Below are 15,421 nucleotides of genomic sequence, written 5' to 3' on the forward strand. Positions count from 1 at the left end.
CTCCTGATAACCAGGCCAACGCTTAGACGGTTGCACCAAATATTGCTTCTTTAGTTGGACCTGGAGCAGCACGGCAAATTTTGCTAAGACTAGAACTCAATAGTCACCCAAATAGCTCAAATAATTTCTGTGAAAATACTTCACCAAAACAACTCTCACCCTGCTGAAAAGTACTGTTCAGTTTTACAGTTTTAGAAACCTTATCATCAAGTCTGTGCTACCTTAATAAAGACCTGGACGATGTTCAGTTGCATTTGGGCTATTTCGGTGACTATTGAGTTATAGGTAGCATTGTTAGCCTCATAGCTCCACATGTCTTTGCTGATTCATTGGGAAATTGCAAATTGCTGAAGATTAAGAATCTGCTTGGTAGAACTCCAGTAGAACAGCTCCTGCCGTGCCACCTTCTTGCTAAATAAACCCCAGAATCACAACTAGTAGAATTGATAAGCTCTTCAGTTAGGCTGCGTCCAGATGACTAGTTTTGATCATCGGCAGTGGATGATGGTAATTGAGAGACGCTCTGAAGAGTGAGCAGCATATCAGCCATTCAGTTTAACATTTACATACAATATTTTTACAGTTTTTCAACCGATCAAGACTAATGAACAGTGTAGTAACAACGGGCCCAGTTAGCTTCAAGATCTTTGCCACTGTTTTGTTAAGAATCATAGAATTAACATTATTCCTAACATCTAACACCAGGAGTCTCATTAACAGTCTCACAAAGAAGCCTGCTTGGTGTGAATAATTAACAGTCTAGCTCGCCAAGTTGTCTTAAGGGCTAAATTAAGGCTGGAACAAATTCTAGCATGCGTGCACAGTAATTCTGTTACTCAGAAAACATTGTACATAGAAACGGCTACTAATTAGGCTTAAAGATATGCATAAAACAACCTGCTGTCTGAAGAAGCACATTTTCATTGTGATGATGGTCTTTGTAGCACCCATATCTCAACATGTCAATCATTGAATGCTTTTGTGTGCTATCCTGACCAGTCACAGATTCAGATGAGCTTCTGGGGTGAAGGCATTCAACACACAATATTTGGCTGTAATATAATCAAAATGTTATTTTTAGTGTCAAATACTGTAGACAGTTCCTGGAAGCACAAGGTAGGTGATTCTAGTAAAGTGGCCAGTGAGTGGAAGCACAAGGTAGGTGTTTCTAATAAAGTGGCCAGTGAGTGGAAGTACAGGGTAGGTGTTTCTAATAAAGTGGCCAGTGAGTGGAAGTACAAGGTAGGTGTTTCTAATAAAGTGGCCAGTGAGTGGAAGCACAAGGGAGGTGTTTCTAATAAAGTGGCCAGTGAGTGGAAGCACAAGGTAGGTGTTTCTAATAAAGTGGCCAGTGAGTGGAAGCACAAGGTAGGTGTTTCTAATAAAGTGGCCAGTGAGTGGAAGCACAAGGTAGGTGTTTCTAATAAAGTGGCCAGTGAGTGGAAGCACAAGGTACCACATTTCTGAAGCTACAGTCACGTTTCTGAAGCTGACCAGGCCGGAACCCGTTCAGAACGGCAGCTGTGAAGCGCAGAGCAGTTATGAGCGAGGCTGAAACACGACTCTGTTCTGAACAGCTCGTGGTCTCTAGATGGACAAGAGAAGCGCAAGCCAGCCAGTGGAAGATTTGCCCTCTTGAATAGAAAGCACTGTAACCACAAACAAACAGAGGCACACATGGCATACTTTTAGACGTATGCATAGTATAGACTATAAATAATACAGCCTATAAATAATTCCCTCCGTGTCTGGCTGAGAGTTATTTTTGCATGCGTTCTGGCAGCCTGTCATTATTGTGCCACTGGCTGACGGCTTTTCTTTTCCGTTCCCTTGTGAGAATTACAGAGCGTGATTAAGTTTTCGTTAGGCCCGCATCTCACGAGTGACTAAAGGCTCCTCCCCAGCGAGAAGGAACTAAGTTTCCCAGTTCAGTGGCTGTTAATTAGCCCTCCGATCCTTGTGGGACAATAACGAGAGAACGATGAAGAGTTGCATGACCCACAAGAACCAACGCCGGGCTCCATCCTCTCAGGACCCGAGGCCTGCAGTGCAACACGACTCTAATGATCCTTAATTACACCAGCTGGGTCTTATTACTGCAGCCCTTAACAAATGATTACAGGCTTAACCTGAAGACGTAGTTTCAGCCTTCAGTTCACTGTAAAAAAAATATTGCTAGGTTAAAGTAAATACTACTCAAAAAACACCGCCACTCTAGGTAGGTAGACAGATGGATAGATAGATAGGCAGACAGACAGACAGACAGACAGAAACACTATTCAGCCGAAAGTATGTGGACACCCCTCCTAAGCATTGAGTTCAGGCGTTTTGACCACATCCATTGCTGACAGATGTGTAAGGTCAAGCCCACAGCCTTGCAGTCTCCATAGACAAACACTGGCAATAGAATGGTTCACAGCTCGGAGAGCTGAGTGACTCTGAACGTGACACTGTCATAGGATGCCACCTCTGCCACAAGCCAGTTGTGTTGTTATTGAATGACTTGGAATTTTGTTTTCAAACTAAATTTTGAAATAGTTATCCCGCAACTATCCCACAGTTATCCTAAAGTTATCCTGGACTTACCCCACAGCTATACCTGAAATATTCCAGACTTATCCCATGGTTATCTCAGAGTCGTCCTCCAGTTATCCTCCAGTTATTTCAGAGTTATCTAATTCGTTTATTGAGGAAAATCCGATATTATGTATCTGTGAGTGGAAAATTCTAGAGTTCACCAACTTTAAGCACCACTGTAATTGACTGTCACGTGGGGTGGCCAGAAGGGTGGCTATTCTTCAAACTAGGGTGCCAGGCCTGGCCACTCTTTTGCAACATCCCTGACATTCACTAAGATACCGTGTTAAAAAACACATTCAGTTCCCTGTCCAAGTGGACGCCATCTGGCACTGACACATACTGAGGTGGAAGCAACATTGAGACAATGATACGGCTGCCCTGTATCGAAGAACTGCAGGACTGAATGTAAAATGAGATTTAACGGTAATTTGAGCACTTTTCCTGCTCGTGACAAGAGCATGATGCACTGAAATGCACTTGATTTGAATATTTAATCATTCCCACATGAAGAAAATACATTAGCGTTACACATTTACTGCCTAAGGTAAACCGAAGGACTATTAGCGTGGTGTATTTTATTCATATGAACCTGATGCGAAACGTTCAATCAAATCACTGGTTTTTTAGAGCAACGTTGTGACCTCGAGGACAGCCGGCTGTCTCGGTTTCCTCTGAGACTTGTACTAGCTGCCTTGTGGGGTCAATCAATCAGACTAATTTGCATATGATTAAGGTGATATTAGCATATCCATTAATATGGAAATATGGAAATAAAAGCGGAGACAGAGGCAGAGAGGGTTTTTGATGTGTTGTCTTTTGTAGACCTCGCCGTACAGAGGGTCTTCATTTTTATGGAGATGGCCATTTGGTCCTGATTGAGTTTTATTAGCGTGCGAGGGACCTGTGTTCCGTCAGAAGGCCGTGTTTAAAGTGCGGGCGACAGACGGAAAGGCCTTGGCATTCAAACAGCCAAGAATGACTCATGCATACAGACAGCTTTGTCCATGCATCCTGGATGCAGGCCACAGGATCCTAAACCCACCCCCAAAAAAATGGACTGTAGTAAAAGTACTTTTTCCGAAAAACAGCTCGAGTAGAAGAACGAAAGTAGCAGCTCAAACAGCTGCTTAAGTACTGGCAGCTGAGTAACACCCTGCATACGTTAGCACAGGAACTGAATTTTGATTGGCTCGGTTCTTCTCTTTTTTGGATCCGTCTGATCTAAAATAAAATGCTCCAAAGTGAGAGGAACCGTAAAGCAGCTCAGATGCTGTGACCAGTGGAATCTTATACTGTCTGCATGAAAAGCGGCTTTTTCTGCAATTTAATCTTCTCTTCTCTTCTAATGATGTGATTTCTCCAAGATTTCTCTATTAAACTGACAGATTTGAAGCATTGCAGTCGCCAGCCTTTCGCTTGTAAACCTCTTATTTAACTGACTTCCCAATGATTGAAGATGGTATAATTAGAACTGACAGGGAAGTTATTATTCAGCGTGGACATGGACGACCATTAGTCCAGGCATTAAGGTATTTGTCCATCAACCATTAATCTTCTCTCTTCCCACTGCTGTAGTTCTCTCTCTTTTCGTTCTTCACTATCTCTCCCTTCTGTCTTTCGGTCCTCTGCTTTTCGTCCTCTTCTGTCGTTCGCTCTGCGTGTTGTTTTGTGATGTGAATGGACCTGAGTGTGGTCATATATGCTGTGCTCGTTAAAGCCTGTATTGTAATCTGCACACTGTTGGGCTCAAGACTGTTTAAAGTGCAGAAGGTCCCCTCATGCTGAACACCAGAAGACCTAGACTGATTCAAAGCCAGGTCCTTCCTCCTTAATCCCACAGTTGTCACAGAAGTTACCCTGAAGTTATCCATGAGTTATCTGGCATTATTTTCAAAGCTATATCAAAATTCTGCCCCAGTTATCCTGGAGTTATCCTACAGCTATGTCAGGTATCCCATGTTTATCCCACAGTTATCTCAGAGTTATCCTACAGCTATGTCAGTTATCCCATGCTTATCCCACAGTTATCTCAGAGTTATCCTACTGCTATGTCAGTTATCCCATGCTTATCCCACAGTTATCTCAGAGTTATTCAAGAATTATCCTACAGCTATGTCAGGTATCCCATGCTTATCCCACAGTTATCTCAGAGTTATCCTACAGCTATGTCAGGTATCCCATGCTTATCCCACAGTTATCTCAGAGTTATCCTACTGCTATGTCAGTTATCCCATGCTTATCCCACAGTTATCTCAGAGTTATCCTACAGCTATGTCAGGTATCCCATGCTTATCCCACAGTTATCTCAGAGTTATCCTACTGCTATGTCAGTTATCCCATGCTTATCCCACAGTTATCTCAGAGTTATCCTACAGCTATGTCAGGTATCCCATGCTTATCCCACAGTTATCTCAGAGTTATCCTACTGCTATGTCAGTTATCCCATGCTTATCCCACAGTTATCTCAGAGTTATCCTACAGCTATGTCAGTTATCCCATGCTTATCCCACAGTTATCTCAGAGTTATCCTACAGCTATGTCAGTTATCCCATGTTTATCCCACAGTTATCTCAGAGTTATCCTACTGCTATGTCAGTTATCCCATGTTTATCCCACAGTTATCTCAGAGTTATCCTACAGCTATGTCAGTTATCCCATGCTTATCCTACAGTTATCTCAGAGTTATCCTACAGCTATGTCAGTTATCCCATGCTTATCCCACAGTTATCTCAGAGTTATCCTACAGCTATGTCAGTTATCCCATGCTTATCCCACAGTTATCTCAGAGTTATCCTACAGCTATGTCAGTTATCCCATGTTTATCCCACAGTTATCTCAGAGTTATGATACAGCTATGTCAGTTATCCCATGCGTATCCCACAGTTATCTCAGAGTTATTCAAGAGTTATCCTACAGGTATGTCAGTTATCCCATGTTTATCCACAGTTATCTCAGAGCTAATCTACAACTGTGTCAGTGTTATCCTACAGTTATCTCAGAGTCATGCCACAGTTATCCTACAACAATGTAAGAGTTATCCCATGCTTATCCTGGAGTTATCGCAGAGTTATCCTACAGCTATGTCAGTTATCCCATACTTATACCACAGTTATCCTGGAATGGTCCCAGAGTTCTCCTACAGCTATGTCAGAGTTTTCTCAGACTTCGCACTATCTAGACTTTCGCATCAGCCTTTGTTTCGAGGGTCTGTTTTGCAGCAGTTTGACTCTGTTGCTTTTATATAAATGTGCTTGGTCTCAAAATCTCTCTCTGTTCCTCAGCTAAATGAAACGGCAAAGCAGCTGATGGAGATGGACAAACCGGTGGCCGTTCCTGGGCCCAGCGCTGACCCTGGCTCTCCGCCGTCCAGCTCCAGCTGTAACGGTAACGGACAGGTGAGCGCCGCGATCCAGCGTCGACTGGACGGGAAGAAGAACGCTAAGAAACGTCACTCGTTTACAGCGCTAAGCATGACGCAGCGCACGGCTCAGGCACTAGGCAACAACCGGCACTCCATGGAGATCAGCGCTCCTGTCCTCATCAGCTCATCCGACCCCAGAGCCGCCGCACGCATCGGGGACTGTCCGCACCTGTCCTCCAGCGCCCCCACATCACAGGTACCACTGCATGTATGATCAAGGGTATAATAATCAGGGCTGCAGTAACAGCCTCTCCTCTTCTGGGAAGGTTGGACCATTGCTGTGAGGATTTGATTGAGCATTAGTGAGGTCAGGTACTGATGTTGGATGGTCAGTTCTGGGTCACTCCAACTCATGCCAAAGGTATTGGATGGAGCTCCATCACTCCAGAGAACACAGCGCCACTGAGTTGTCCTCGCGCTCGCTGGGTGGGTAGGATGGCTCCCCGTCTCCCACCATCACTCAGAGCGTTGCTGGTAAGTGCAGGCGGCTGTCAGCTGATGTAACAGATCTGGAGGTTGGCGCTTTCCTCTGAGTGTGTTCGGCTGTCCAGCGTCATCGTGTTGTGGCAGTTTGAAAAGATGCGGTGGCGCCTCACAGAAATCAGAGGGAGCCTCTGTTTGCCTTCGCCCTCCTAGTGCTGGTGGTGTGATTAGGGGGAGTCTGAACTACTGAGTGAATAAAAAAAAGCTTTTCTAAATGTTTTTAGTACAAATGGGCATATTTTTATTGTCCGTTTGCTACAAGTGACCATTTAAAAAAAAGAAAGCTGTTTAGGTGGTTTTTGCCATTTTTCTTTGCAAAACCTGAAAGAGCGGCTGATACAAGCCCTGCGTTGGGAATAAAGTCAAAGGCTACGCGTTTTATCCCTTTGTTGTGTTCTCAGCGCCTTTACAGCAGTGAGGTTGAGCTGTGTATCAGCTGCTGCTCTCAGTTTAATCCATCTCCTGTGCCACTGAAAAGCTTTTCTTCTTAACTTGATTTTTAACGCCTACATCACTCTCAGAGAACAGCAGCGGAAAAAGTCAAATCCCACTTGAAAATAAGTGGAACGGCTCATCAGAGCAAACAAGATGTAACGCTGGGGAGCGATGATGAGGCGGACGCATATGCGGAGACAAGCAAGATTTATTAGGGGCAAATCCATTGCTCAGGGTCAAGACAGTCCAGGTTCAGGTAGCCCACACGGAGAGATTGGGGTACAGACATGATAAACAGACGGAATAAACAAACACCAAACAATACCAGCAGCCCAAATAAGACGAGCCAACTCACAGTGGAACACACAGGGCTTAAATACAGGTAACAAGGAGGGATAACAAGACACAGGTGGGAGTAATTAAGGGCAGGGTCTGAAAACAAGGGGGCAGGACTGGGAAGAAACAAAACAAAAGCAGGTGACAGGACTAAAAGGTAAGCAAAAGCACATGGATAACTGGGAGGGGCCAAACGTGACACAAAATGACTTCATGAGGTAAAAAGTTCATTAATTTTTTTTCATCCTAAATCAAAACTTTAAAATTAACAATCGTTTCAATCAGTGGATTTTTTTCAGTCGAATAAAAGTAGCTCAACTACATGAAGTCGTATTTTTAGGTTGATGTGACGAGCCGTTTTTTACAGTGGTGATGAATTTAGCGTGACTCTAACTGTGCACAGCGTTGCCACGGTGAACACTTTGTTTGCTGTTAGAGTTTTGATGTTTCAGTAATTGCTCACCACAGCGCCGTGTCCCTGTTAATCGTAGCTTCTGTAAAATAATGAAAACATAATAAAGAATGAGTTTAAGTCTTAAACGTGCTGCGCTCCGTCCCTCTGTGTCCTGCAGGACTCCTCGTTTGCCGGGACGTCCAGTGCGGGAGCAGCCGTTAGTCCGCGGGTCGCCACGGCAACCGAAGAGCTGTTGGCTGCCGCGAAGGTCCAGCTGCCTCTGAATATGTGAGTCCGTCAGAATTGGTCACACTGATATTACACGCACACACACACACACACACACACACACACACACACACACACACACACACACACACACATATATCTTCTATTCTCGGCCTGCAACTGTTTTACTTGCTTTTAGTGAACTTTTAAAGTGATTTTTGGTATGTTTTAGTTGTTGTTTCATTTTTATTATTTTATTTTTGTATTAATTTGATTTTAATATGGCCAAGCTATGTTTTTTACATCTTTTACTTTTTATTTATTTATTTATTTATTTAATTATATATTTTTATATTATATATTTAAGGTTATTTATTAAGCTACTTTGTTTTTGTAATTTAATGGTTTATTGGTTTAATTTCTTTCTACTACCATGATTATTATTACTTTTTAGCATTTGATATATTGATATACACACACATACATCTAAGCCGCTCATCCTTTTGGGCTATGGGGGAAGCTGGAGAGCCTATCTCAGCAGTCATTGGGTGGAAGGCAGGATACACCCTGGACAGGTCATATATATATATATATATATATATATATATATATATATATATATATATACACACACACACACATTCAAAATGTAAGATATCCATTTGTAACAATTTTGGATATAAAAAGATATAAAAGCTAAAACTATTTTTATAATGAAAAAAGAAAAAAATGGCATTTTTGGAACAAATTGCATTAAATGTATTAATGCATTCAAAATGTAGCATATTATATTTCGCTGCTTTCAGAACAAAACCTTGTTTCTCAATTTTTGTCATTTTTCAGTTTTTGACATAATTTGAAAATACCCATAATCCTATATATTGTGTGTAAATTCCATGATGAATGGACCAAAAGAAATGACCTAAAATGACCTGGAAAGACGTTTGGTTCCATTGACTTTCATTAAAAGTAGAGTGTGTTTTTCCTTCTCCTGTAGGTTTTGTTCTGACAGCAGCGATATGCATGTGTTTATAGTCATACTGCTTAAATGACATGTATCTGCACATCTTAGTGCCCAAACGTTTCCATACAACTGTGTGTGTGTGTGTGTGTGTGTTTGTGTATATAAAATAAATTTTAATGCAAAGTTTATATATAAATAGAATCCAGTACATACGTTCAACTTTACATTTATGTGAAACTACAAGGCACCTTAAATTTTTTCATATAATTTATAAATAAAACACTATCATATTATACATGCAAATACTTTGTAAATAAAACATAAAAAGAAATAGGTTTCATAAATATTAACAAATAAATAAATAATTCAGAAAACTGTTCAGAAAGCAAAGCAAAAGGACAGAGGTGGTCCAGCGGTCACGGAAACAGAACATCAGTCCGTGTTTTTTGGGTTTTTTTTATCCACGCCCAAATTGTCTGCTGGAATTTTACGAATAAAAATGTTCTACAGTTTGTTTACTGTTTTTCTAATGTCATGGATGAGCGGGGTGTCTAGTTTTTCTTCAGAGCTTGGCGGAGCCTCTATTACTACACACACAGACAGGCTCTCGCTCATCCTCTTTAGAGGTCAGTCTGACCACTGATGCGAGTGGACAGGTCTGCCTCCTCTGACCCGGTGACCACCTGCGCCGTCCCCACAGAAGCCACGTCGTTCCATTGCCATAGCAACCCCGGTTTTTAACCTGTCAACTCGTCTAAAGGCTCTTTTTCCAACCCTTCTTTGTTTCATTGTACCTTTGTCCAGTTTGAGTCCACTGTGTACACTGTGGCCACTTTATCAGAAACCCCTCCCTTGTGGCTCCACTTTGCTGGTGTGCAGTGAGCGACTGTAGCCCATCTGTTGATGCACAGTTTGTGTTTCATTCTCTGGCCATTCATAAATGAGTGGACGTACAACATAGGTGTTTCTAATAATGTGGACAGTTAAAAGAACTATAAGGTTGGTGTTTCTAACAAAGTGGCCAGTGAGTGGAAGCGTAAAGTACGTGTTCCTAACGAAGTGGCCATTTAGTAAAAGTATAAGTGTTTCCAATAAAGTGGCCGGTGAGTGTAAGTGTAAGTTAGGTGTTTCTAATAAAGTGGCCAGTCAGTAAAAGTACAAGTTGGTGTTTCTAATAAAGTGGCCAGTGAGTGGAAATATAAGTGGGGGTTTCTACTGAAGTACTGAAGTGATGTTCTCTTGTTTATTCAGTTACCTGGCGCTTTACGCCTATAAGCCTCAGAAGGCGGACGAGCTGGAGCTGAGGAAGGGTGAGATGTACCGTGTGATGGAGAAGTGCCAGGACGGCTGGTTTAAAGGAACGTCCCTGCGCAGCGGCGCCTCTGGAGTTTTTCCTGGGAACTACGTCACCCCCGTGTCCAGGTGAGCAAGCCTGTGCGGTAAAACGCTTCTTCAGGATTGATAACGCAATTTGAGGGATCTTCATTTTTCATACCGTCAAACAGCTCCCAAATATGATCCATCAGTCACTACTGCAGTAGCAGCGTCCAATTTGTCCGAAGATTCACATTTTATTCAAGGAAATAATCGTTTTTTGTGGTTGTTTGCTTTTTGCACAGCATCCCAACTTTTTGGAAATGGAGTTCTAAATGAAACGGTGGTCTCTGACTTTTGCACAACACTGTACTATACAAATTCACGAGGAAGAGAAACATCTGACAATATTATGTTTCTTAAATAATACACAAATGTTCCCTATTTGTGCTGAAACTTGGCCCTAAAGGCTTAGAACATCTGGCTCTGAGTGTCCTGGTACAGTAAGTGCTTATTTTTACATAATTTACACCCCGGCCAGATCTGATGTAGTCATCACACTTTCTCTTGGAAAGGTACAGAAGCCACCTGGCGTCTCAGAAAGACCTCATATCCAAACATTTACAGCAGTATTCCCCATCTGACCATATTTTCTAAGAACACAGCTTTCAGCATGTGAACCAACGGCACAGCGTGTTCTCAAAACAGCAATCACTGGAGATCAGTTCAGAGAACCTTCTGGAAATGTGCAGATGGTGGAAGTCTTTCTTTGCCATGAAGCCAAAGTGGAAGAGGAATGCTCTCAGTGTGATGATGAATCTGGGAAGAGCAGCTGTGCCCCCTGTTTGAATGTGTGTGTGTGTGTGTGTGTGTGTGAGAAGCCAGGTGAGGAATAGTGTTAAGCTGCAGCCTGGTGGCTTGTGGGAATTGTAGTCTCACAGGTGTGAGAGCGGAAATCAGTCCAATCTGGCAAACGGCCCTCCAGAACTACTGGCAGAGTTAATTGAATCTTTTTTTAGGTTGCCATATTGAGCGCACCTCATAATCTACAGAAAACAAATGGAAAGGATTAGCCTTTGGAGTCAGAGCTGTATCTGTTCCACTCTGCAGTTTAATTACTGGATTTTTTGAGATTGTGCATCATCGTTTACGTATTCATGTGTCTGTGTATTAATACTCGTTGCTCAAGTCCAGTCAGTGTAGATGAAATACCTGCGTGCCACCTATAGATGGCAGTAGCTAATGTGTCTTCTGTACCATTCTAGCCACACAGCTGTGATCGCCATGCATTGTGCAGCCATGATATATTTTGCCGAGTGTAGTGTTGTGCATGCAGAACCAGAGCTGTACGGAAACTTTTTGGGCAGGTAGCACTGGTTCTAGAAATGTCCCAAGTGATCTAGCACAAGTTAGAGTATTGCAGCATTTTCATTGGTCCTGTAAAAACAGAGTAATAATACTTCTAAAACGTGGAACGTAATGAAAACTGTGGACCAAATACCAAATTAGTTCAACCTGTGGTTCCACAGTAAAAAACTATGTTAAAAACAAAATTAATTATTAGATATTTACTATGATTGTTTTAATATATTTAAACCCAAGCCTTTCATTGAGATGGTAATAAGCTAAATATATACAATATCATCATTAATTGGGCACTTTCTATTGGGAGGTGACTGTCCCAAACACTACTGCTAAATTTCCAAATAAATAAATAAATAAAGTGTAAAATTTTGAGTTTTTTGTTTTGTTTTTAAAGTTTTTTGGGGTTTCTTATAATGTGATGTTGTACAATTTAGATTTATGATGAGTTTAATTTTTTTTTTAAATGCTGTCCCACATTTTCATGTCACTACCGAAATCCAAAATGTTCTAGTATGTAGGCGGAACCTTATTTTAGCCACACCCCTGGATTTTAGAGTAGGACTGCATCCCTGTCCCTTCATGGCCACATGGTGAGCAGCTACGTAGATCATACTGAAATGCATATTTTCTGTAATTAAGTAACCTTTTTGTGGTTTAATGTAAAATATGATGATTTTATTTGTGTTTGCTGGACATTTACTGGCTGCATTTTTGAGATCAAAATGAGCCAAAATTGTCACCACTGAAAAAGTCACTACTGACACATTCGGTGAAGTTTGGGTAGCGTTATGACTGTTCTGCTAGAGACAAAATGGAATGTTCAATCATTTATTTTAATAAAATTAACAATCATAGTATGAGGTCACTCAAAGCAAAAGGATTTAAAGTCCAAGATCCAGTTAAAAGTCTGAAATGTGTTTTTAACTCTGACTTTAAACCAGTTCAGTAGAATCGTCCATGTACAGATAATATGCAGTATTTCAGGGGCCCAATCAGGACTCAACTAGTGGTTTTCTGTGTAATTGAGAGAGGAAACCCACACCAGCAGAAGCTCAGCGCTGCAGTGGGACGCAGTGTAGTTTATTACCTCAGTGTTATTTTTAATAAATAAATAACTTGGTGAAAATTCACACTTATGGGCGCCGCCGTTCTCATTGCAGGTTTGTTTTCAGGAGTTCTGTTGAGGTTTTTACATTTACATTTACAGCATTTGGCTGACGCTCTTATCCAGAGCGACTTACAATTGGATCATTTTACACAGGGAGGCCAAGGTGGTGTTGGGAGTCTTGCCCAAGGACTCTTATTGGTATAGTGTAGGGTGTTTGCCCAGGTGGGGATTGAACCCCAGTCTACAGCGTTTGATTGGCTAAGAGGGGGCATCATTCTACAAGTGGTCAGTTGGTGTGTTTACCAGGGCTAGTGTTAGTGACTTCAGACACCAAACATGTCCTGATCAACCAAATTTGGGGTAAGAGGGCGACTGTCGGGTTGACTTGTGGCAGTTGAATGACACACTGTAGCTGAATTCTTAACTACCTGCTGTGTGATGGAACTTTTAAATACTCTGATCGGGCCCTGAAGGAGTCGCGCGCTAACGTTTTACACATGTGCCCATAATTCTCCTGCCAGGACAAGTAATCAATGCAGTCTGTAGTCTGTAATGATTCTAAAGGCTGTCAGTAACACCGCCTCTATGATGGATGAGTTGGCTTCCTCTCAGCTGTCGTCACTGGCAGTGAAACTGGTCTAAATGTTCATTTATTAATGCGCAGGACTGTGATGACCATGACGGACCAAAACTTTGGAGTCAATGCTTTCAATAAAATAAAAACTATTTACCAGCCAGTACATGCACAAATTGATCCTTATTTTACAGAATCCAGAAAGAAGTTCTAATACAAATAATATCCATAAAAAAGTTCTAATAAAAAATAATATCCAGAAAAAAGTTCTAATAAAAATAATATCCAGAAAAAAGTTCTAATAAAAATAATATCCGGAAAGAAGTTCTAATAAAAATAATATCCAGAAAAAAGTTCTAATAAAAATAATATCCAGAAAAAAGTTCTAATAAAAATAATATCCGGAAAGAAGTTCTAATAAAAATAATACCCGGAAAGAAGTTCTAATAAAAAAGTATATCCGGAAAGAAGTTCTAATAAAAATAATATCCGGAATGAAGTTCTAATAAAAAATAATATCCAGAATGAAGTTCTAATAAAAATAACATGCAGAAAGACGTTCTAATACAAATAATATCCAGAAAGACGTTCTAATAAAAATAACATGCAGAAAGATGTTCTAATACAAATAATATCCAGAATGAAGTTCTAATACAAATAATATCCAGAAAGACGTTCTAATACAAATAATATCCATAAAAAAGTTCTAATAAAAAATGATATCCGGAAAAAAGTTCTAATAAAAATAATATCCAGAACGACGTTCTAATACAAATAATATCCAGAAAGACGTTCTAATACAAATAATATCCATAAAAAAGTTCTAATAAAAAATGATATCCGGAAAAAAGTTCTAATAAAAATAATATCCAGAACGACATTCTAATACAAATAATATCCAGAAAGACGTTCTAATACAAATAATATCCAGAATGAAGTTCTAATAAAAATAATATCCAGAACGACGTTCTAATAAAAATAATATCCAGAAAAAAGTTCTAATAAAAATAATATCCAGAACGACGCTCCACTAAACACACAAGAATGAAGTTGTAATAAACAATGTTTTTTGATTCAGGATGGTCTGTTTTTAGTAAAACCCACCCTCACCCTACCTGTTATGATTTGAACAGAACCGCATGTGAGCCCCTCTCTGTGTCCGCAGGGCTCCGTTTGCAGTGGGACAGTCTCGTGCCTGTTTGCCCGGAGTGTCTCCGGCGGTTAAGCCTGTTCCTGGCTCTCCCAGCTCTCCGGGACCCTCCAGCCCTGTCATGCTCAGCTCCGCCTCCCGCTCCGCCACGCCGCTGGCCAACCCTTCATCGTCCTCATCCTCATCCTCTCCGCACCTGAAGAACTGCCTGCGTATGTGCGGCCAGCAGCCGGCCAGCCAGGTCCGGCCACCAGCACAGCTGGGTGAGTGACAAGTCCTTCAAACAGCATCATCAGATAATGGGAACCAGATGTTGCCATGACTACAACACAGATATAGACACTTTAGACACTACACGAGTCTGAGTTTTACATAAAATAGTGTTAAATCTGAAAAATAAATACTTTTCTTTGGGGACTACTTTGCCGCACAGCGCCCTGCATGTCTCCCTCCACCATGAATGGAGTTGAAGTTCTCTAAACTCTCATAAAACAGCGTCTCAGTCATCAGGCAGTGAATTCAGAACCAGTTCATGTAGGAACTTTCTGTGAGGAGCTTTTAGAGGGACGTCTGGTTCCTATCACCACCACTGTGAACGGTTCTGGCTCTGTAAGTTTATCTAGAACAGAGAGTTTCAGACCAAACCACTCTGAATGACTCGGTTTACATCTTACCCACTTAATTATACAGAAGTTTAATAAGATTGGTGTGATTCCCCGTTAAGTTAGTTATGACAAGGGAACAAACTTATTTTAAAAAGTGTTATTGACTTGACTTGTAAATCGAGATGAAAACAACTACAGAAACAATCTTTTGAATACAAAGTCATAGAAATGTATACTTAAATATTTATGAATTGGATGAAAAAATTGTGTGTAAAGTCTCGTTTTGCATAAAAAAAAACATCCTTTAAATTTTTGCCGTGTTTTTTGTCATTTTTTTTGACATTAAAACAAATGTCAGACGCGGACACCGCGAACCTGTCCATACAGATTGAAGCATGTAACAGGAGGGAGCGATAAGGAAGCGGAGAAAAGTGAGATTTATTGAGAGCAAATCCAGAGTCATG

At 41.1% G+C, this 15,421-nt stretch overlaps 1 protein-coding gene across 2 annotated transcripts in view; it reads left to right on the forward strand.

The window, feature by feature from the left end:
- Window positions 1-15,421, forward strand: part of LOC108439508 (E3 ubiquitin-protein ligase SH3RF3) — a 222,959-nt gene that overhangs the window by 184,751 nt on the left and 22,787 nt on the right. For both annotated transcript variants that reach the window (XM_017717952.2, XM_037539086.1), the window contains exons 4-7: window positions 5,862-6,197; window positions 7,828-7,937; window positions 10,093-10,263; window positions 14,368-14,615. In XM_017717952.2, the coding sequence (XP_017573441.1) occupies window positions 5,862-6,197; window positions 7,828-7,937; window positions 10,093-10,263; window positions 14,368-14,615 (865 nt within the window). The remainder of the gene's footprint in view (window positions 1-5,861; window positions 6,198-7,827; window positions 7,938-10,092; window positions 10,264-14,367; window positions 14,616-15,421) is intronic.

This window comes from Pygocentrus nattereri, chromosome 6, assembly GCF_015220715.1.
Source record: "Pygocentrus nattereri isolate fPygNat1 chromosome 6, fPygNat1.pri, whole genome shotgun sequence".
In the NCBI taxonomy this organism is placed as follows: Eukaryota; Metazoa; Chordata; class Actinopteri; order Characiformes; family Serrasalmidae; genus Pygocentrus; species Pygocentrus nattereri.